This window comes from Lissotriton helveticus, chromosome 1_1 (genome assembly GCF_964261635.1).
Source record: "Lissotriton helveticus chromosome 1_1, aLisHel1.1, whole genome shotgun sequence".
Lineage (NCBI taxonomy): Eukaryota > Metazoa > Chordata > Amphibia > Caudata > Salamandridae > Lissotriton > Lissotriton helveticus.
In genome coordinates this window covers 1695152295-1695176206 of record NC_136057.1, presented here as the reverse complement: position 1 = coordinate 1695176206, position 23912 = coordinate 1695152295, and the positions used below count along the sequence as shown (strand labels likewise).

At 47.7% G+C, this 23912-nt stretch overlaps 1 protein-coding gene across 3 annotated transcripts in view; it reads left to right on the top strand.

The window, feature by feature from the left end:
- ARHGAP9 (Rho GTPase activating protein 9) overlaps positions 1-23912 on the top strand; it is a 744735-nt gene that overhangs the window by 349824 nt on the left and 370999 nt on the right. For all 3 annotated transcript variants that reach the window (XM_078688987.1, XM_078688988.1, XM_078688989.1), the window contains one exon: positions 17500-17595. In XM_078688987.1, coding sequence (XP_078545113.1) covers positions 17500-17595 — 96 coding nt within the window. The remainder of the gene's footprint in view (positions 1-17499; positions 17596-23912) is intronic.

The following is a 23912-nucleotide window of genomic DNA, read 5'->3' as shown; positions in this document are numbered from 1 at the left end:
CGATTCGTAAATACCGAATGTTACCGATTCGGTATTTACAAATCGGTAAATGCAATGTAGGTATATTTACCAAATTTTTTACTGAATCTGTAACATTCGGTAATTACCGAATCGGTATTTACTGATTCGGTAATTGCCATTGATTCCTATGGGCCATGAGGCCCATAGGAACCAATGTCAATTACCGAATCGGTAAATACCGATTCGGTAAAATTACCGAATTTACAAGGGGGACAGGGTGTCACTTTGACACCCTGTTGCAACCCTGATTCAGGATTGTGTGCCATGTGACACACATACATGCCCTCGGGGCATGTATGGTTGCCACATGGCACAGGTGTACATGCACAGATGTGCATGTACACAGAAATTCGTTATTTACCTTGCAATAGTATTACATGGTAAATACCTAATTCTTAGGGGCCTGTGGCACTGTTTCCAGTGCCACCTACATATAGATGTACCCATTCGGTAAATATACCCATTCATTATTTTACAGAATCGGTAAATTTACCGAATCGGTAAATTTACAGATTCTGTAAAATATAGGCCCCCTACATCTCAATCACCAAATACCGGTCGGTAACGGCCGAAATTGGCCGTTACCGACTGGTATTTGGTGACCTACATCTGGCCCTAAGTCTCCTCAATCAAGATCTAGAATTCTAGATCTTATCACAGGTCATGTCCAAGAGTGACTTCACGACATCGCCGTCACCATTCTAAGCACTCTTTGTCGAGGTGCTTGTCTGGACACAGACACCAATACCAACCCAGATCCAGGTCAAGGTCCAGAATACGTTCATATTATTAAACAATGTCTTCTGTCACCAGTAGGTATTCACCAACTTTGACTGACTCCTCAGGCAAGAGTCTCACCAATTGATAAGATTAATACTTTTTGAAAAGTACTTATAAGAGGAGTTACCAAATTGAACATTGCGTGTCCTGCTCTAATATCAACAAGGTTGGTAATTTTCATCAACGCTTATCCTCAAGAATATTCCTGCCTCTGGATTCAGGTTTATTAGAACCAGTTATGGAGCTTTTCCTCGCACCAGCTTCAGCCAAAGCAGCTCCATCTAGACTCCAGAAAAAAATACAACCTCCTGAGCAAGACCTGTTATTTTGCGTCCGATCCTTCTCCTGATTCAGTGGTACTCTTGCCTGCAAAGAAAGTCCACTCAAATAATCCTTTGTCCATGGTTCCAAGGAAAAAAAAAGTTGACAACTCGACTCAGTGGGACGCAATGTATGCAGGACTGCAGCTACTCACATGAAGTCTGCAAGAGCATCTGCCCTCCTCTGCAAATATAAAGAAAAACCAAAGGTGATGATGGACGGAGCGTTGACAATACAAACACTCACCTCCAGTCAACTGATCTGGGTTTAATCCATCACCGTTCTTTAGCTCACTCCGCCACCCCAGTTCAGACATGGCCATATGCAAATCAGTCTGACCCTGTGCCTCATGGGAACAGTCCAGCCCGAACTGCCCAGCCATATCTTCCCTGGACCGGAATCAAGCTTCCCAGGACCGGTTTCTGGCATTACAGCCGTCTTCAGCCGGGCTTGCTTGACTCCAGTGGCAAAGTGAGCAAGGGACTCACGTCTGAGCATACCCTGCCAACTTAGGGCGAACAAAGAAAAACCAAAGGTGATGATGGACGGAGCGTTGACAATACAAACACTCACCCCCAGTCAACTGATCTGGGTTTAATCCATCACCGTTCTTTAGCTCACTCCGCCACCCCAGTTCAGACATGGCCATATGCAAATCAGTCTGACCCTGTGCCTCAAGGGAACAGTCCAGCCCGAACTGTCAAGCCATGTCTTCCCTGGACCGGAATCAAGCTTCCCAGGACCGGTTTCTGGCATTACAGCCGTCTTCAGCCGGGCTTGCTTGACTCCAGACGTGAGTCCCTTGCTCACTTTGCCACTGGATTCAAGCAAGCCTGACTGAAGATGGCTGGAATGCCAAAAACCGGTCCTAGGTAGCTTGTTTCCGGTCCAGGGAAGGCATGGCTTGGCAGTTTGGGCTGGACTGTTCCCATGAGGCACAGGGTCAGACTGATTTGCATATGGCCATGTCTGAACTGGGGTGGCAGAGTGGGCTAAAGAACGGTGATGGATTAAACCCAGATCTTTTGACTGGGTGTGAGTGTTTGATTGGTTCAGATGCTCCGTCCATCACCACCCCCTTTTGTACCACTTTGTTCGCCATAAGTTTGGCAGGGTATACTCAGACGTGAGTCCCTTGCTCACTTTGCCACTGGATTCAAGCAAGCCTGGCTGAAGACGGCTGGAATGCCAGAAACCGGTCCTAGGTAGCTTGTTTCCGGTCCAGGGAAGGCCTGGCTTGGCAGTTCGGGCTGGACTGTTCCCATGAGGCACAGGGTCAGACTGATTTGCATATGGCCATGTCTGAACTGGGGTGGCAGAGTGGGCTAAAGAACGGTGATGGATTAAACCCAGATCTTTTGACTGGGTGTGAGTGTTTGATTGGTTCAGATGCTCCGTCCATCACCACCCCCTTTTGTAACGCTGGCCCTAAAGCGGGGCATTGAAAAACAGAGGTACTATCTGGAGGGGAAGTCTTTCGTTTTGTATACGGACCATGCCCCTCATACCTGGCTTCAAAGGAACAGAGGCTGCAATGACCGGGTCCTTCGGTGGTTCCTGGCACTGCAACCGTTCCGTTTCGAGGTCCACCACCGTAAGGGCAAGGACCAGGGCCGCACAGACTAGTTGTCGCGTTTCCCTCTTTCCACCGGGGAAATCCTAGGGGAGGGCTGTGTCAGGGGACTGATGACAAACAGGAAGATGTAATGCTTTACTCCCCTTTCAACAACATGCCTGACACCCTGTCAATCCACACACAGGCCATGGACGGCCCCTTTAAATCCTGACCAAATGCCCATGAGGAGGAGCCCGGGGGGGGAGAAGAGGAGGTGAACGCATCAAGTGGTGCGGAAGTGAAGGCGAGGATCGAGGTGGAAGATGAGAGGAAGCTGACGCCTATCCCTTCGGACGAATCCTCAGTCACCGGGGGAAGAAAAAGCCCGGACCCACGTACAAGACAACGAGACTCCAGGAGGCCAACGAGACCTTCCCGCCACTCTTCAGGAGGAGCGTGGCTGGACAAGGTACAGTCCAGGCTACATGGGATTTTCAGGGCACTGGGCGGGGAAGGGTACGTCGTAGAGGGAGGGCACCATATTCCTACCAAACCGCATTACACATGGTGCTGGCAAGTGGTGATAATCTCTCACGTCCCCTACCCTGAGTCTAAGAAGGACTTCCAGTCCTTCCCACTGAAATCTGTTTGTTTTTGTTTTCTTTATTCTTTACCCTCCGGGAATATGGTGGAAGTTGGCGACCTCGGCATGCATCATTGAATCCTCGGTGAAGTCGGGAGCACTCCCTTAACCAGGACTCAACATCTAGCGAACAGACTGATACCTACCTTGTATGTCCCTAATAAACCAAATGAAAAGCAAAGAAACCGATCTCTTGTGCATCTTTTTACCTTTTCTCAGCCACATTACAGCTGCCCAAGAGGGGCACGTGACAGTATGTCACCCTTCATCAGCCAGAAAGCTGCTTGGGAGGACACATGGATCACTTACAAATACAGGGAACCTGGTCCATGCAAGCAATGACTTACCATATCAACCTTCTTGAAGTAAGAGCTGTTAATTTGGCCCTAATGTCCTTTCAGCCATCATTCAAGACGGAAGCCCTCCTTGTCCAGACGGACAACACAGCAATGATATACTTTCTGAACAAATAAGGGGGACAAGGTCTAGAGACTTGTCACTGGAAACCCAAGCTATATGGAATTTGGTTGCTGGCCAGAAGCTTAAAGATCACTATGACCCATCTACCAGGTGTCCAGAATACATAAGCAGACATAAGCAGACTCCCTAAGCTGGATTCTTCAAGAAAATCATGAGTGGGTACCAAACAACTCTGTTGTTTAAGACGTCTTCTGCACCTGGGGTTTTCCTCATATAGATCTATTCGCAACTAGGGACATTAAGGAATTCTCCATCGATCAACCAGCCTGTCAAATCTCTCTATGCTTTTCCACTGATACCCCAGTTTCCAGCAGTAATCATCAAACTGTCTTACTCTAAGGACAGAATGATATTGATAGCTCCGGAGTGGTTCCGATGGTGATTGTTCACTGATCTGCTCCACGTCGGAATGCCCACACATGAGACAGCCATGCAGACTGGACCTTCTCATGAAGTTCGGAGGTCAAATGGTTCATCCCAACATTTCCCCTTTGAATTTTGCAGCATGGCTTCTGAACTCGTACAGTATGGACATCTGAGTTTACCACAAGAATGCATGGACATTCTAAAAGAGGCTAAACATCCCTCTACACGTAAATCTTATCCTTTCAAATGGAAGAGATTTTGTATCTGGTGCCCCTAACAAGAAAACGAATTCAACCACATGGCAATAAGAAGCTTTACTTCCAAACTTACTTCATTTGGCCAAATCTATTTTACAATGTTCTTTTATTGAACTCCATTGGGCAGATATTACTGCCTACTGAAAATGTCCTTCGTAAATCTCTTTTTCAAAGTCCTAGTAATTAAGGGCTTATTTGAAATTATCAAGAAAGTCTATTCCCCAAAACCGCCGTCCTGCTCCTTGGAAGTTGAATATCATACATTCACTCCTCATGGCAGCTCCTTTCGAACCTATCCATAAAGCCTCATTGCAGCATCTTTCTTTGAAAACTGCTTTTTTGTTTGCCGTCACATCAGCACGTAGGTTTAGTGAACCTCAAGCTTTATGCTCCTATGAACCATAAACATTATTTTGTAGCAATAAGGTAGTTATGAGAACTCATCCAAAATTCCTTCTTAAATTAGTTTCGGATATTGTAATTAATGAATCCATTACCCTGCCAACTTTCTTTCCGAATTCATCAACTCCAGCAGAAATATCTTTCCAACCTTTAGATTTGAAACCCGTCGTAAAGTTTTATCTGGATAAAACAAAAGATATTCTTAAGTCCAAACATATGTTTTTAAGCATGGCCCTTTATGTACAGGTCTTGCCATGTCTAGACAGTCTATATCCTGGTGGATAGTTTCCTGCATTCTTTTGTGCTATGAGAAAGCAAAAAGAATCCTCACGGGTAAACCAAAGGTTCATTCTACCAGAGAGAAAGCAGCAACAGCGGCTTTAATGCCGAACATTCATATTGTAGAAATCTGTAAATCATCCCCATGGAGGTATGTTGATACTTTTACGAGACACTATAGCTAAGACTGATGCTAGAACAGATGCTCAACTCATACAAGCTTCTCTAAGGAATCTCTGTGCTTAGCTGTTTCTGAGAATCTTCTTTTTCTCTTCCACCACTCTTTGCATGGATGGGCTTGCTATTCTATTCAGTGCTTATGGTTATCAGTGGCGATCCCTTGAGAGAAAAAGGGTGGTTTCTTACCTATAATCCTAGTTCTCTCTCAAGGGAATATCTTTTGAAATCATATGCAGCGCTCCCACTTCCCGGCTGGAATAGGCAAAGATAATTGAAGTGACATTTTGTGTTTCATTAGTGTACACTCTTTTGCCCTGTAAAAAGGAACTGAGGTATCTCCCACTTGCTGGGCATGATGGGATGTTGCTGGGCTGTGAGCCCTTCAAAGTGTAGCATCACTTTTCATATCTGCAGAACTGCAGCCTTTATGTCTACATTGTCCCATTTCTTCTTCTCCATTTCCTTTTGAAAAGATTTGTGAAAGAAATTGATAAGGAAGAATTATGCAGCTTCTGGTAATTCTTCCTGATTTTTTATGATGTTTGGTCCTCTTTAAAATGTAAATTAAAACAATTGCCCAATATAGCCTTCTTTATAGGCTGCAAAACGTTTCTAACAAATGATATGCTAATCGTAGCCTTGTTGAAGTAAGGTGAATATCTATACTTGAGAAGATATGTTTTAAAAAAGTGCTCCGGGATCCCCACACATGGGCGGGACTATTCAGTGCTTATGATTTCAATGGAGATTCCCCTGAGAGAGAACTAGGAATACAGGTAAGAAACCATTCCTTCTTCAGGGTAAGTGCCTTGCTATTGCAGAGTTCAGAGATGGCCACCATATTCTAGTTTAGGTTTGTTCTTGTTTGGGATGGGATTCTCGCTATGTGGAGCCCATCTTAGTTAGGGAAAGATCCACCAGACTCAATATTTTTGTTTCCTTCTTGAAGTATAGAATGTTACTTAAATCTGTATTAAAAATTAAATATATGAAATCATTATGTAAGATATTAATGTTTTGAATGATTGAATATAAGGAACTATGAATTTACCTATTGCCTATCGTCATCTACCTTGATTGGCCCCCATGATGAATCCTCTCCCGCTCTGACCACTGCAATGCATTCATGTTTCTGGCATAGAATGAGTTAAGTATTTAGTGCAGCCCAGGTCCATGCATGATGTGCTGCTACAGCCTAGGCTTTACTTTGAATTCCGGGATTTGTAGTAATTTGTAATTCATTACAAAACAGGATTAGAAGTCACAGAATTCATAGAAAAACCCTGGACTGGAGCAGCACATTTGGCATAGAGCTTGGACACTTGGCAACTGTTTTGGTGTGACCTGCATGCCACATGTTAAAACCCTTAAGTGTTTATCATTGGAGTATCTTTAAGTTAAGCAATGTTAACACCTGTTTTTTATAGTAACTAGAAATGACAAAAACTGTAGAATTACATATTATAGACAAGCAAGTTATTTTTAAATTGGTAGGAGAATGAATGCAATCTTAGTATTTGTATCCAAATTCACCATCATGGAATCTTATTTGATGGTCATTAATGTGGTAACATATCTGCCTATGTGTGGGATCCTGGAACATATTTTCATCAGCATAGATAAACCAATAGACAAGGCGAATACAATGCTGCATCCATTCCAGTCCTCGAACACCCATTAGGAGTGTCAATCCTCTACCACCCCAACCCATTTGCCTCACATTCTACGAAATTTCTTTGGGATCCTCTGGCTTCATAGAGGGCCGCTCCTGTGCTGCGCACCAGTCCACCCCTCTGCGCCAGCGCTTGATGGTGGGGGCAGCCGAGTTCAGCCAATTAGCCGCAATGTCCCTCTTGGCCACCATCAGAGCCGTGTTTAGAAAGAGGTATTCAGCTCTGGAACCGTCCATCCCCTCTGAGATACCCAGAAGAACATTCAGGGGGTTAAGGGAAACCTCCCAGCCCAGAACCTCAGTAAGTTCCTCTGTTACTGATTCCCAGTAGCTTGTGATTGCAGAGCAAAGCCATACCATGTGATAAAAGTCAGCTTGGGGGTGGGTTCAGTGGGGACAGGAGACATCGGGTCAGAGCCCAGCATGATGGAGACGCAGCGGCGTAAGATAGGCAGTGTAAAGGTAATATATCTGAACTAGGCGAAGTCTTGGGTGCCATCAAGGCGTCCCGTCAATCAGCATCGTCCAGAGACCCGATACAACCCTCCCATCTGTCTCTGAGTTGTGCTAGTGTATTGGGGGTATTATTGGTGAGGGAGCAATAGATGTGGGCGATCCCTCCCTTTCCTAGGTTACCGGTCATGGTTTGGGCCTCCGGCGGGCTATACTTGGGCAGGGAGGTGCCCTCCGAGATGTGAGAGTTAAGGGCATGATGTATCTGCAGGTACCGGTAGAATTGGGAAGCGTGGAGGGAGTAGCGAGTCTGTAATTCTTGGAAAGTGCGTATGTGACTCCCCCCAGACATCTCCCAGTAGCAAAATTCCAATGAGATCCCTTGTTCTGAAACCAGAGAGATTGGCAACCTCTCTGAGCCGTGTGCCGCACCACAGGGGGGTATGTTGACTCCGTTTATCCAACCAGTGGGTGTGAAGCAGAGAAGCCCCCCAGGCCAAAAGCACTCAGCGCGTGACCTCCGGTGAAGTTTGGGGAATAGCACACCCATATAGCATCCCTTGGATGTTAGCCAAATTCAGGGTGTGGAGCTCCAAGCGGTATGCCGGGTCAGACCAGCCACAGTTAAACCAATCATGCAAGGTGAGAAGCCGAGTCGCTAAATAGTAAAGGTAGAGATTTGTCATCCCCAGGCCGCCGTCCTAGGGGGGGATTCAACACTGAGCGAGGGCCAGCCTAGGCCTTCGGCCTCTCCACAAGAACTTAGTGGCCATGCTGTCCAGTTCCCAGAACCATGACCGTGAGAAGGAGAGGAGTGTATTGTGAAGCATATAAAGGAATCTGGGCAGGATCATCATTTTAAATAGAGCTATTCTGCCCATAGGGTTCAGTGGCAGAGTTTGCCACTTAAGGAGATCAGCCCGAGCTTTTTTCACCAACGGGGTGACGTTGAGTAACCAAGCGAGATCAGGGAGGAGAGCGACCCAGATTCTCAGATACTTGAATGACTGTCGCCAAAGGGGTATCAACGACTCCAATTAAAGCACTCCCGAGAGAGAGAGAGGTGAAGAGGGACTAGGATGAACTTAGCCAAGTTCAATCCAAGGCTGGAAGTTTGTTCGAAAAGACTAAAGGCCCAGAGACAACGGGGGCCTGACTCAGCTGGATCAGCTAAAAATAACAGAACATCATCAGGGTAGAGGGCGATCTTATCTTCCTCTACACCGGGCCATCGCCATCCCGTGAGGAGCTGGTCAGACCGGACCAGGCAGGCAAAGGGATCCATTGCCAGCGCGAACAGGAGGGGCGAGAGGGGGCATCCCTGCCTCGTGCCTCTTCCGATGGGAAAAGGGTGCGACAGGGCTCCGTTGGCTAATACCTGGGCCTACCTACAGTAAAGCGCTTTAACCAGACAGCAGAAAGGGGCTCCAAAACCCATTTCTATTAATACCACCTCCAGGTAACACCAATCCACCAAGTCAAATGCTTTCTCAAAATCTACGAGAAGGAGAGATAAGTAGGGGGTCAGTAGTTGGCGATTCACAAGGGCGAGGTGGAGACGCCTGAGGCAGTGTCAGGTTTCCCAAGAGGGCATAAATCCGCACTGGTCAGGGTGAACCAATTTGGCCAGATAGAGTCGTACGCGTTGGCTTAGACAGAGGTGAATATTTTGAGCTCCGAGTTACTGGGGGAGATGGGGCAGTAATCAGAGCAATGCTAAGAGGGAGGCTGAGATTTACGGATCACCACTATGGTGGCCGAATCCATCTCAGGGCAGAATGAGCCTTGATCAGACGCTTCAAGACACCTCTAGAAGGTGGGGAATCAGCGTGTCTCGGAATAATGCATAGAACTCCTGCGGGAGTCCGGCCGGCCCTGGCGTCTTACCTGCAGCCATAAGCGAAATTGCATAATTAATCTCCTCTGGGGTGACAGAGAGGTCTAACGCCTTTGCTTCAGACTCACTGAGGTGCGGTAGGGAATACTGTTCACGCTGAAGGGGGTCCGGGAGCAAGAGAGGAGGTGGCTGTGCAGCTTAAAGAGTAGCATAGTAGGATACAAAGCATTGGGCCACTGCAACGGGGGCTTGCGGGATCACTCCATCCGAGCTGATCACCTCAGGCATGATACGATTGGCCATCAGATAAGTGGCCAGACGGTGAAGGAGTTTCCCATTTGTGTCTCCCCACCCATACACTCACGCGATGGAGGACCTCCACAGCAGTTTGGCGGCTTCAAGGTAGGTCTGCTTAATCTCGTCCCTCAGAAACGCCAGTCTCCTCTCTTGGGTTTAAGTTCGCTCCTCCGGGGGCTGAGCTTTGATTAGGACAGCCTGTGCATCCAGGATTGTGAGGCTGGAGTCCTGCTTCGCACGTTTAAGTTTGAGTTGGCCTTTAGCGAAGCCCCGGATGGTGGCCTTCCCGGCCTCCCATAGGGTGCCAGGAGAGGAAACCGACCCATGGTTAGTGATAAAGTAATGGCGGAGCTCGCTCCCCACCTGGTCCCTGAAGTCCTTGTCCTGGAGGAACCAGGCGTTCATCCACCAGATCAGGCACGACGAGGCAGGAAGGCCGTCCGTTAGCCCTCTAGGGAGGATGGTGATATCTTGAAGTGCCCGACAGGCCATAGCCGGCAAGAAAACATAATCGATTCGCACATGTGTGTGATGGGACGCTGACCTGTGGGTGTAGAGTCGGTTTGTTGGGTGCCAGAGTCTCCAGGCATCCCAGAGACCCAAGGCGGCCGCCCAATTCAACAGGAGGGTAGATTGAGCGATTCTGGAAGCAATAGGGGCCGTGTCAGTGTCACGGTCCATTACTGCATTGACGTCACCCCCGATGATGGTTGTTCCCAGAGGCATGGAGGCAACCAGTGTAGCAAGAGAGTGGAGTGTGGAGGTCAATAGGTGGGGGGAGTATACAGCGAGCAAGTTCAGGGGCTGGTCCCCAAGGCTCCTCTCCAGGACGACGAAGCAGTCCCCTGGGTCATGGGTTACCTTGCTCAGCACAAGAGGAAGACCACGTCGCACCAGGACAGCCATCCCTTGGGATCCCCAGTTGAAGCCGGAGTGCCAGACTCTGCCATAACCATAGCGCAGCAAGAAAGGGCAGTGGATGTCTACCAGGTGGGTCTCCTGGAGCAGCAGTATGTCTACAGTGTGACGTTGGGCATAACGCAGGACCGCTGTGCGCTTAACATTATCTAGCAAGCTATTAACATTCCAAGACCTGATGTGAAGGGACGCCTGCACTATAGAGGTATCAACCATCGGGAAAGCGGGCAAAGGACAGAACAACTAGCAGGGGTGTTCGTGTGGACGGAGTGGTGTATTCACTCGAGATATTGGGTGCAATTCTACAGTGCTGGGTACTGAACGCTTGTCGTGTAGCTGGAAATGAACGCTGGTACAATAAACAAATAAATCAACAAAAACAATTCGGAACAACAGTCCCCCCCCAACCCAGCCCCTCCCTATCGCCCTAACAATAAGTAACCAAAGAGAACCAACCTAAAATGCTTGGGACTGGGGAATCGTAGAGGACCCCTCCTCTTAGTAGGATGTTTGTAACTGTGTCCATTGGGAGATAGAGTTAATACTTAACAAGAATACGACACCCGGCCGCAGAGTCAGTTGATTCCAAAGGATGAAGACGGTCTCAAGCAGGTCCAGTGAGAAGCGTCGGACTGCGAGAAAGATCTGTGTCTGGTAGATCTAACAGTGATGGGTGAGGTGAGACGCCCCCAGTGTCGGAGTGGCCCGAGGAACCAGATCGGCGCACAGCCAGGAGAGCCCCAAATCTGAACGGGCCCGTCTATGGCCTCGCCGCCTACGTGAGCGGTTGTGCTGTGGCCGTGGCCGTGGGGCCGGGATGTCTCGGGGGCACCTCCAGCTTCCGGTATCGGAGATTGATTCCGAGTGTTGAGCTGTAAAGGGCGCTCCTCTGTCACCCACGTCCATGCCTCCATAGGTGTGTTAAAGAAGAGGGTTCTGTTTTGGAACACAACTGTAGGCCGGAAAGAAGAGCCAGTATGGCAGGTTGAGGGCTTGCAGCTTCTGCTTGACTTCCCTAAATGAGCAGCGCTGGTCCTGGACTTCACAAGTATAGTCGGGGAAGATCATAATCGTCTGACCTTCATACTTGAGGGGTTGCTTCTTGCAGGCTTCAGTCAGTATAGAGTCACGATCTTTAAAGTTAAGGATGCTCATTATGATCGGTCTGTGATGTGCTCACGGCAGAGGCTTGGGCGCAAGGGAGTGTTGTGCCCGTTTGATCGCAAACCACGAGGAGAAGGGGCCCTCGGGCATCCAGGAACAAGCCTGCGCTCCACGAAGTCCACCGCCCAGCCTTGCTCTACATCCTCCGGGAGTCCCACCAAGCGAAGGTTGTTACGAAGGTACCTATTTTCAGCATCTTTGGCCAGTCGGTGAAGCTCTTGGGTGTGGGACTGGAGTTGAGCGACCTGATCCTTAAGTTGCTGTGGATATATGGGATTCGTTTTCTTTAATCCGGGCCGTGGCATTGCAGAGATCCTGCCGAATAAGGGTCACATTGACCCGGACCTCAGCAATCTTACCCTCCACCAAACATTGTGAGGCATGATTAGCCTGGAGGTTCGTGGACAGGTCCGCAGAGGTGGGGGCGTCCCTGTCCACAGTTCCCCCAGCGGCCCCAGGTTCTGTGGTAGTGAATAGATCCATTTTAGTGTGGGTGGTGGGGGTCTTCAAAGCCTTGTCTCTGTCCATGTCTGCCCCTCAGCAAGGCAGGAGGTTCAAGAAGGACCTTGGGGCCTGGGTGGGAGGAAGGAAGAGCGGGGAAGGTGGATGAGAGGGCCTTGCCGCTCCGCGCCCCGCTGCCGGGTCGACGAACGATGCTCTGCTCGAGTATGCCCCTCCGTCCCCCTGGAGCCAGTCTAGGCGTGCAGGGTCTCACTGGTGGGCCGGGGTCAGAGCCGTAGTCAGGGGCCAGGCCAACACAAGAGACAGAGCCCAAGGTGTACGGGTAGCGGGGCAACAAGGGGTGAGGTGGAAAGACAGGAAGACCCCTTAGCTTCCGCCCCGATGCGGTGGCCGGTACGTCCCTCAAGGTGGTGGCGGAGCAAAGCGGGCCAATGCAGTTGCCCCAGGTGCCTGGGGGCCAGGGCAGGCCGAGAACCGGCGGGCCGCCACAGCAGAGGCAGGCGGTGGGGGTGCCTCTGGGCGCTATGTAAAGCAATGTCACACGCCCGCGGACCAGGAGGCAGGGGGAGGATGGATGGCACAAAGAATCTCCACCGTGCTTCCTCACTGCAAGAGTCACACAAGCAACCCACCTCCGCTTGGGTCCGTAGAGTATAGGTCTCAGGTCCACGGAGGCCCAGAGTAAGGAGGCTGGTCGCGGTTGGGCCCCCGGGGCTGTAGCGTTGGGCGTCTCCAAGATGCGGCTGAGGAAGTCGTAATCCCTGGTCCAGCTACCACAGCTGGGCCCCGGTCCCACACTGCGGGGGTGCCGACGGGGTGCCACAGGGGTCACAATAGCACCGGTAGGAGGCGGGAGCTTGAGGGCCGTGGTCACGGCGATGGCCCGGCCAGGGAAAGGAGGCCGAACTCCAGGCCGCACGTCAGGATGCGCTGTCGGACGGGTGAGACTCCTCTTACAGGCCAACCAGGCCCGCCGTGGGAAGGGCCGCCACAGGTCCTAGTTGGAGCGGGGGGAGATCAAGCCCTGAGATCCCGCCGCCCGATATGGCAGCCGATCCCCCAGCGCAGCACGCCCCCACCGTCGGCCTCCACCCTCGGTGCCCTAGGTCAGTCTGTTGATGCCGAAGATGCGGCCAGGCTTGGGGATGAAGCCGCACCTCAGAGTCATGGCGTCGGATGCTGCTGCCCGGTTTCTTCTGTACAGGGACGCCAGCAGATCCGTGAAAGTGCAGTGTCGGGGCTCCTCGGCAGCAAGCTATTTGGGGCCGCAGCGCCAGGAGCTGTTTTAGGGCACTGGGTTGCGAGGAGCAGGAGCTGCCATCTTGGGTACAGGTACGCAGAGGGCCGGGCTGGAATCCTCCCTCAATAGTCAGGGTAAAACAGCATCTGCAGCTCTGCTGTGCAGCACCGATCAGGGTGGGTGCGGCGGTAACACGTACGGCAGAGGGTTGAAGATTTGCTGATGGTGGCGGATTGATTGTGGCATGGATGATGGAGGGGTCCGGAGCACTCCTAGAGTGCGACCGCCATCTTGACGTGCCAAGCCAAGCCCCCTCCTGTGCCCTTTTAAGCTTATTTTTCACCTTTTTAATGTGAATTGTTGGCTTCCTTGGACATCAGCCATGTCAGTCACACTTTCTGGGAATATAGATTTTATTTTTCTCCTTTTTACCAGGGACAATCCATCCTTTGCAGCTATGTTAATAACTTATTTGTTTTTATAAATTACCTCCTTGTGCTAAAAAGAAGCCTTTGAAAAAATGTCAACAAATGTCCACATTTAGTGTGTGTGCATGTGTGTGTTTGTGTTGATATGCACCCATGTGCTGAACGGCAACAAATTTGTGAGAAAACATAGAGGACGTTCACCAACCCCGTTTCTTGTAGAAGGAGAAAGGATCAGTCTACTTAAGGATCCATTACTAGGAAATCCAAGGTAGAAATTCCTCTATCTTATAAAATGATGGGACCAACTCTGTTTCTTCATTTGCCCCTGCAGTTAAATAGCACAATTGCCCTGATTCTCAATCAAAGTTGATAACTTCACTGGCAACCTGGGACTCAGTAATGGGCATCTTAGTTGCTACAGCGTTTTGGGCTGTTGTCTCCATTTCTGTTGCCTCACCATTTGTTATGGAGGAGATTGTTCCATTTATTACATTTTAGACCCCATACTGGCAGAGATTACAGCAAAAGCAACAGCAGAGGCATACTTTTTCTAATAAGATCAAAAGGAGGTTAGCTGGGAAGACTTCAGCCACCATTACATGACTCAGCTTTCACTGCTCAGTACGACAGTGTATGAGAGCTTATGCAGCCACTTCCAGAATGGCAGAGTATATCCAAACACAAATGGGTGCTAGACATTGTACAGTATGCTTGTAAACTTAGACTTCAAAGTCCTGTGCCGTACTTTCCACTCACAGCATTGAAAAGTTTTGTCTTTGACTAGTAGATGCAGAATGACAATAATTTATACGGAAAAGGGTTGCCAAATAGCTATCAGGCATTAAAAGGAACATAGAGATAAATAAACGTAGACTAATTTGAAACAGGCAGATTGGATGTGCATAATATACTTAAGTGGTTAGTACGTTTGTACAATAATCATACAGCAATACAGTACATTTCTTTCCTTCAAGCTCAACAACAAGCTCCACTAAAGCAGACTTCTGCTCCTCAGCTTAAAGTTGGCACAAGTGCCAAATACCTGGGAATTGGGAGGATACACCAATGGAATCAGTTAGACTATGAAGGGGTATAACAAAAAGATGCACACAGTTCCCCTGGGGAATGGTAATAACGTAGTGAAGTGAACTATCTTCCTCTCTTCGTGAGGTACAAAGGTGTTATTGTACCAAAGTGAAACAGGGAAGGGTATCCCTTTTCGGAACTAGGGATGCCTCACACAACAGGCTGGCTTAATGGCTGTTGTCATATCACCAGCTAGTCGTCTCGTGTCATCATCGGCTTCCTGCTCCAACGTCAACGTGAGTGGGTGTGAGGGCCCCTAGGGTGAGAAGTAGTGAGCGTGAGGGAAATGTGGTAATAAAAAAGGTTGGTGTAATCTACTCCATTCATTTTATTCGTGTAGTTCACCACCTTGTTTAAAACAAGAGGGGCATTGGGACTTCAGCGGTTAAGGAGGATTAGTCCCGTTCGACCCTCATCAGTGAACAGGTCAACATGTTTCATGCCCTATTGGCAATTCTTCAGGACCTAGGGTGTGCTCATAAACTTAGTGGTAAGCCCCGCGCAAGGCTGAGGCGTGTGAAGGATACAACCTGTGTGGTTGCCGACTCCTGCAAGGAGAGTTCCTGCGTCGTAGATATACCCTGTGAGGAGAAAGATAAACGTAAGCTCGTGATTAAACTCCCTCGACTTATCCAGAGTGGGGAGTCATTTAAAAAAAAAAACAGGGGTATAAAGTGAGGAGAGAGGAAGAAGAGTAATAAGTAACTACGTGTAAAATATAACATCACTGTGTATTAATGTTACAGCAGACACAAGGTGTCTCAACCCAATGGTTGTGTACTTAGGTGGTGAAATGGAAGGATATAACGCCAGCCGGCGTACTAATAGGAAGGGGTTTAGAGAAGAATACGAAGTTCTGATGAACTTACCCTCACTGGTGGGCTTACGTGCCCCAAGGCTGTTCCCGTGGGACCTGCGTTGTGTGACAAATATCTGGAAGGTACACAAGGAGGGTCCAGTTGGTATAGAAGGCAATTAGATTAACGGGGTGGTAGGTTGAATTAGGCCACCTGGTTAAAAGTCCGGGGATAAGTAGACCACATCGGCAAAACCAACGGTGGTCTTGCCAAGCACCCGATGGCCCCAGAGTGTTCATACCACCCGTGGAAGGTCGCAGCCTGAGTGGGGACCAAGTCAGCGAATAGCGGGGCCCCGCCTGCACCGTGGCAGCACTCTGTGGGGCAGCGGCGGCGCAAGCGTTAAGGGAGGCGCGCATGCCGCGCCCCCCGCCGTACCACGACAGCCAGCCTCCCATTCACCACATGAGACCGCCAACTCGGTGTGTGTACCGGTCGTGTGACGGGGGCGGGGGGCGCGCGCGTGCACGCGAACGAGCGCCTCACCCACCACCATGGCGGTCGGGGCCACATAGACACAACCGGTCACCCAACCCTGCAAACGGCCTCTGAGGGGGCAGAATCCTGGAGTCCCTGGGGGTTGGCTCGACTCAACGAGGCTCCAGCCGCGGACCCACTGAGCCTGACTGTCCAAGCGCCCGCGTCACCCAACTCCCAAATCGCCCATCCACCTTACCTCATCAACGCAGTAACGTGGCCTCTCTACCTAGTCCCACGCTCCGACGTGGTGTGACACGTAGAGCAGCCGCGGGTGTGTGATGGTGGCACTCGGTGATATATGGCCGGGCTTATTACAAAGGCGTGTCTAACGTCGGGTTGCTGGGCAACACCTCGGCAACAACGGTGCACCGGGATGGCGTCAGTGCGCCTTGGTGTCAAAAGCAGACGCCATCTTAGAGAGGGGTTAGGAGAGCGATATTCATGTGGAAAAGCAAAGGTAGCCGACTCATAACACTAAAAAATGCTAAAGAATTTTCTTTCTCGTGTTAATTCACATTGGACATAGGCCAAACATGGTAGGGGACCGTACAAAGTCATGTCCGAAAGCATATCATGGTTATGGGATGTATGCTAGGATCGGTTGCTGGGCAGCTATAGTGGGCTAGTATCAGGTGGCTTTATCTGGGTTACAGAGTGGCGGGAATGGCGCGCCATCTTGGAGTGGGTCAGAGCACCCCTTCGAATGAGCTTATGTGGACCTAAGTAATTGAGGGAGGCCCTTGGCACAGTGTGGCCGTCAGGGTGTAATTGGACTATGAAGGGGTGACAGTTGTGTAACTGAGGTGGTGGTTGCAATGACTGCATCTGCCCATCAAAATGCGATATGGCTCACCCTACCTAAAGTTCTCTGTTATGTCTGTTTTTTTTCTCCCTTGCGAGATTCACTACAGAGAAAGTGATGGTTGATGAGACAGACCGATATTGTAGAACATTACTAAGGCTGTTTGTTTTTGCGCTGCTGAAGTCAGACTCCAGACACTCCATTGCAGAGCAGATCCTTGCTGCACATTTATTTTCCCCGGTGGATTGGGCTAAAATGGGCCCTTACACAAAATCTATTTTATAGTGCCAAAATATAATTGAAGTTGTCACTATTTAAAAAAGGCATAACACTACTTTCTACGGGCCTGTTTTCAGGAATTATAACTTGTAGCTATTGATATGTGTTCTTAGACCACATACCGTGGTGGAGAGGTCCTTATGTCTGTTGATACTTTGATGTTGAAGTAGAATCACAAGTTTGCTTCTGCTAGTATACTTCTAACTTAAGACACTGGACTTTCAATGTTCTGTTCAATAGAAACCATCCCACAGCAAGCCGGAAAGCAGCGTGGACCTCAGAGGAGCCATCCTAGAGTGGGCCGGGGACATGTCAAGCAAGAAGAACGTTATCCATGTAGGTTTGTTGGACTCCCAGAGCACCTTCGCTTTTAAGGACTGCTATTTCTAAAAAGCTACTGCAATCTCTGCTCATTACTCATCATCTACTGTAGTGTTGCCTGTAGTGTCTTCTCTCATGTCCACATTCTCTTTTCTGTTGCCTGTTTTTTTATTCTGTGCTGCTTTTCCCTTTGTTCTCTGTTGCTTCCTCTGGACTCTTGTTTCACTTTCTTTCGTAGTCTCCAGGACAGGTTTCCTGTGCTTCATCTTGCGCTCTGGGTGTCTTCTGCCTTGCAGATTTTTTAATGCATACTGTTCCTCCATCTATTATAAAGTCCCCTTCTTGTTTCTTGTCCTGTTACCAGCTGGTGTTTTTTGGGAAGCCACTTCTCAGTCCCTCATTCTACCATGCATGTTAATATCGTGTTTATCAACTTGATTTTCTACAACTTTCCCCAATTCTTGTCATGTCTCCTCTTTGTTCTTGTATTTAATTTTATTTATGCAGGTCAAACTATATCTTCTTTTTCCTGTCTGTCTTCTTTAATTTACAACACAGTGATATTGATTCCTGATCAAAATATGCCAGAGAAGTTAGTGGAGGTGGTCTTGGCTGAAAGATAGTGACCTATTTATGGTGGTTGAATGATTCCCAAGGTGACCAAGGCCCACCTTTCCATCCAATTAGCCAAGTGTACACCTCCCTCCAGGAAGCTGGGATTCTCGAAGACGGGGGCAAATTGTATTCTGCATGTTGGGGGTCTTCTTTCAAGTCAGTCGTTTCGGCCAGCATGTCTCCTGAAGAGATTACAGAAACCTGGTCAGAGAAACAAACTTGAATTGTTTCATTGGAAGGCCCTTGGTACTAGAATAGTTTCAGAAGGGTCTTGAGGCCTCCTTCTAAACAGGGAAGAATATGGAGTAAGTTGAACCCTGATTGCTTCTAGATCCCTGTAATCAGTGTTTGGAATAGAGAATGATGTATAGTCGAATGAGTTGGGGCATATTTTAGCAAGTTATACTTACTTGAGATAACTCTATAACTGCTGGATTTCTATGGTTGTGTGTGTGTAAAATTTCAACCTAACTATAACGTCCCTGTAACCTTTGTTTTTTTAGTGAACTTCTAAGGTTTTTTACATTTTATTTCCTAACTATAACGTCCCTGTAACCTTTTTCTTTTCACTGAATTTCTAATTTTTTTAAAATGTAAAGTAATATTTAATTACAATAAGTTAATCGTGGCCAACCCCCCCTCCCACCAACATGCAGTTAACCCCACACCGTGCAAACCCTTCGGCCGAGTGCTGTTGTAGAGGCCCTACAGTCAACGCCCGGCATACAGCCTACCCCACGCCATACACGGCGTTTGTCCGTGTGCAGTGTGAGGTTGGTCACAAGTCCTGGCCTTTGGCCAAATCCTGTGGCCAACCCCCTAAAAGCAGACAGCCCTCTGCCCCCTCCCCGGGCTACTTTTGACTCCGGTGATCTCATACCCTGTGGCCCAGTGCCTTTTTTAGGGAGAGAGGGTCACAAGGCCAACCTCCCCAGGATTTTGGCCCCGGGGACCCAATCTCAGTGATGGGACAGGGAAACAGATAAAGTATTCTGCTCCCTGCAGTGGGAGCCAAAGTTTGTTAGCATAACAAAAAATGCTTTACCTATGGAAACTAGGTGCTAAGTTTAACTACTTACTGGCAACCGCAGTGTCCATGAAATAGTAATCTTGTAATCAAGGGAGAAAGGATCACTTGTCCTGATCAACCTTAGGTCTGCAGGATGGTTGGCGGGGGGAATTCTGTCCCAATATAAAGACCCTCATGCACGTGATGGGTATGGTGGTGTCTGAGAGCGGTATATCTTGATTCTCCGCTTATATTTCACGTGTGTGCATAATCATCAGGTCTACTTAGGTTATGCAGCCTCCACCAGGAGGATTTTACCCAAGGTTGGTGCAGTAGTGAGCCAGAGATAAAAAGACCAGAAATCAGGAGAACAAAACTTTAGAAGAAAAGGTTATTGACCTGTTTCTAAGTCTTGGAGGTCTTATGGTACCTCGCGCATTGCTAATGCACGCTTCCTTCAGCCGGTAGAGATATTGGAGCGGGCTGTTTCGCCTCGTCCTCAGCTTGCTATTGTGCGCGCTGCTCTGCTCTTACCGAACCGGAAGTCAGGTAAGAGCAGAGCAGCGCGACTTAGAAACAGGTCAATAACCTTTTCTTCTCACCTTTTACACTGTATGATATTTTTTGCACGTCATTTCACGGTCCTGAAGAATGCCCGTAAGTCCTAGTAGTAAGGCAATAGAGGCAGAAACATGTCGACCAATCTTTTAACCCCTTCGTCACTCAAAGTGCAACTGTAACTCCTAAACAAGTAATACCGGATGCACAACTATTGAGTTTACCAGACCCGAAATCAGACCTATTAAAGTTTTGTTCTCCTGATTTCTGGTCTTTTTATCTCTGGCTCACTACTGCACCAACCTTGGGTAAAATCCTCCTGGTGGAGGCTGCATAACCTAAGTAGACCTGATGATTATGCACACACGTGAAATATAAGCGGAGAATCAAGATATACCGCTCTCAGACACCACCCTACCCATCACGTGCATGAGGGTCTTTATATTGGGACAGAATTCCCCCCGCCAACCATCCTGCAGACCTAAGGTTGATCAGGACAAGTGATCCTTTCTCCCTTGATTACAAGATATCCTTTGGAAAATGAATGGATCAATATTCCATCTCCCCCACCTCTGATTAGAAGACATGAAATAGTAATGCCAAAAAGCAACAAAACTAAGATTATTATTCTTTTTTAATTTGTAAGAATCAATTATTCTGTGAATGTTAACAGAACAAAATTGTGAAATGCCCGTTGTTATTTGTTCACAAAAATATACACAATCGCACTTTCTTCTATGTTTATGCACTGTTGCGTCCTGTGTTACACGCTTTTAAAGGACTCATGCTTCAAACTATGGTCATGTGACCAAGACCCCGTTTGAGGTTGAAACTCGTCTTATTGCTTCTGCTTGAATAAACATTACTGTGAAACCTCAATTGGAGTGGCTCTTCGACATACCAGAAGTGGTACAATTTTCATTGAGATATATATATATATGCTTTTGCCGCAAGGCAATAATTGTTATATATATATATATATATATATATATATATATAAGGTATATATATATATATATATATATATTACCTACTGGCGGTCGCCAGTAGGTATATATAGTTAGGATTTTTTCTCTATGGGTTTTTTGAAAATTCTATGTCTAATAACTTTGGCGTTTGTGGACGGAATTGGCTGAAATTTTCAGGAAAATGGCACATTTTGTTTCTGAGCAGCCCTTGAAAATTTGGGGGGGGGTTCGTCCAGTGGGGGCCGAGAAAAAAGGGGGGTCCCAAAACGTGTTTTTAACATTGAGTTTTCCATAGGGCGGTTGGCCTCACTTTTAGCCCGAACGGCTGAATGGATTTGCACGAAACTTGGCAAAATTGTAGGGACTGGTAGCCCGATGTGCCTTTTGTAGGTCTCAATATATGTGCTCCAGTGGATTTTGAGAAATTAACGTTTTAAAAAAGATATATATCTGTAACAGCGGACCGGTTAGCGCTCTGGTTCGCGGACTTTTCGCGCAACGGAGCTTTGTGAAGCGAAGCTGATTGGTTCTCCGGCGTCTGTCAACATTCCAAACAGTCCGTAGCGGCCGCCATCTTGTCTCTCGGTAGGATCGAGAGACAAGAGGAGGTCAAAACAAAGGGGGAAATAACTATAAGGGGGCATAGTAGATCCTCGCTGACCCCCTAGGTTTGATGTGGAGGTTTTAAAAGGGCCCCGCGGGGCAAAAAAAAATAATAAAAATAATAATTGAATGGCTGAATGGATTTGCACGAAACTTGGCAAAATATTAGGGACTGGTAGCCCGATGTGCCTTTGCTAGGTCTCAATATATGTGCTCCAGTGGATTTTGAGAAATTAACGTTCAAAAAAAGATATATATCTGTAACAGCGCTCCGCTTCGCGTAACGGAGGTTTGCGAAGCTGATTGGTCATTCTGTCACTGGGCTATAGTTGGGCTACATCTGGCTGATATTTGGGCTACATTTGTTTTTTTGTGTGTCTGGCGGCCATCTTTGGGCTACATTGGGCTACATTGGGCTTCATTGGGCTACATTCGGCTAATTAGCAAATAGCTCATCGCAAACTAGGAATGGTAAAGAATCGCTATTTATTCCTTAAAGTTCGCTATTTAGGAAATGCAAATAACTTTGATGATACATATGGCGGTTCATCTCTAACAAGATAAGAAGCATAGGGATAGATTTATGATGACTGGCGCATCACCAGGGATGTGTTAGTCATTCTGTGCCGCTGTTCCGTCACCTATGGTGTGCTGCATTTACAATGCGGCGCATCACGGGGCAAAAACAGCACAGATGCGTGATGTATCTGTGCCGTAAAGGTGGCGCATTGCTGGAGTTGTATCGCAAGTGTGATGAAGGTCCAGCAAGGGTCGGGGGTGCCCCTGTCGCAGGGTTTCTGTTCTCACACAGAACTGTGGACAGAGGATTGGAACCTCGGCGAATTAGGGTGTCCCAAAACTCACGTTAGTAATCAAAAACTATTTAGCAAGCTAGGTACAGTGTCACATTGGATATAACAAACTCTCAATGTTTAGACAATCCAGAATATGAACTTATAGTACCTCAGGATACGTGGAACTCATGAACAGTCGGTCGTTATATATTTCTTAGAAACCAGAACATGGAGTTAAGAAGAACACATGTGTATTTGAAATGTTTATTTACTAATGCCGTCTTCTCAGGCGTAGTACCTTAGATAATAAAAGTACACATATTATCAGTAGCAAAATTACCAGCATAGTTACTAGTACATAAAAAGTGAATGGTGATAGTATGTTAACATGCTGTAAATGAATAAGAGTTAGCAACACTTATAAGCAGCCGCGGGCCGTGGAGGGAGTTACGGTGAGGCAGGGAGGCGGGGAGGGGGAGAAGCAGGGTGGAGAATACAAGTACACATATTATCAGTAGCAAAATTACCAGCATAGTTACTAGTACATAAAAAGCGAATGGTGACAGTATGTTAACATGCTGTAAATGAATAAGAGTTAGCAACACTTATAAGCAGCCGCGGGCCGTGGAGGGAGTTACGGTGGGGCAGGGAGGCGGGGAGGGGGAGGGGCAAGGTAGAGAGGGCTCCACCCTGCTTCTCCCCCTCCCCGCCTCCCTGCCTCACCGTAACTCCCTCCACGGCCCGCGGCTGCTTATATCTCACCCTCCCTAATACACATATTATATTATTTGCTAAGAAGGTCTCTTTGTGTTGGTTTAGGGCGTGCCCATACTTTAGTGTCTTAGATTTGAAGGAATCACATCAGCATACACCAGCTCTCTCTTCATGTGAACCGCATCAACTGTTGTGTATGTGTGTTCGGCAAAGCAATATAAAACCCGCCTCATGCCCAGAATTGGCAGAAGTTGCACTTATGTTATGAGTATGAAGTCGTGGAGATCAGACCTCATAACAATTCTGTATCGTGTTGTTCTTGAAACTTTAGCACTCGCTGTACAGATATAGTTTAACAAGTAAAGCAGATAGTAGACCAATAACATATTATTCTCATGTAAACCACGATGAACTACTAGGTGGAAAGCTAAAGCAACAACTAAATGTCGTGTGCAGAAGTTGCAAAAAAGGAAAAATGGCGTTTAAACCGGTAATGAGCCCATGCTAACTTAACACGGTGTAAAGATATCCAGGACCTAGATGACACCTCCTCATGATCCGGAAACGAACTGAATAAGATAATAGAAGTGCCATCTCATGAGAGCAGATTGCAAGTTTATATGTGGACGGTCCGCAAGGTAAAGCATTAAAAACTAGGAAAATTCAATGCTAAAGAAAAATAAAACAGCCAAGTACTTTATCGAGTCTTAAGCCAATAGGCAAGGTAAATAATAAAAACTTGACAATTAAGTCAATGAATTGTCAATGAAATTCTAGTACTCAGCATATGAAACATGAAAAAGGTCTATGACATAACTGTGTATGCAAAATAAGCTGCAACAGCCTCCAACAGGAAGTCACCGTCTTCATCCGAAAACAGTTCAGCCATCCAATTTAAAAGCGGAAAAGAACATACGTGCTCTCCCAGCACCGGATCCTCTATCACCATCAGAGGACAGCTCGGTGGGTTTTCAAGAAAGCTGTGTTCCAAGAAAGACTGTGCTGCCGCCAGTAAATTCCAGGGACCAAGTAGTCCATGCATCAATGCCACAGCCATAATCCTTTCGCCAG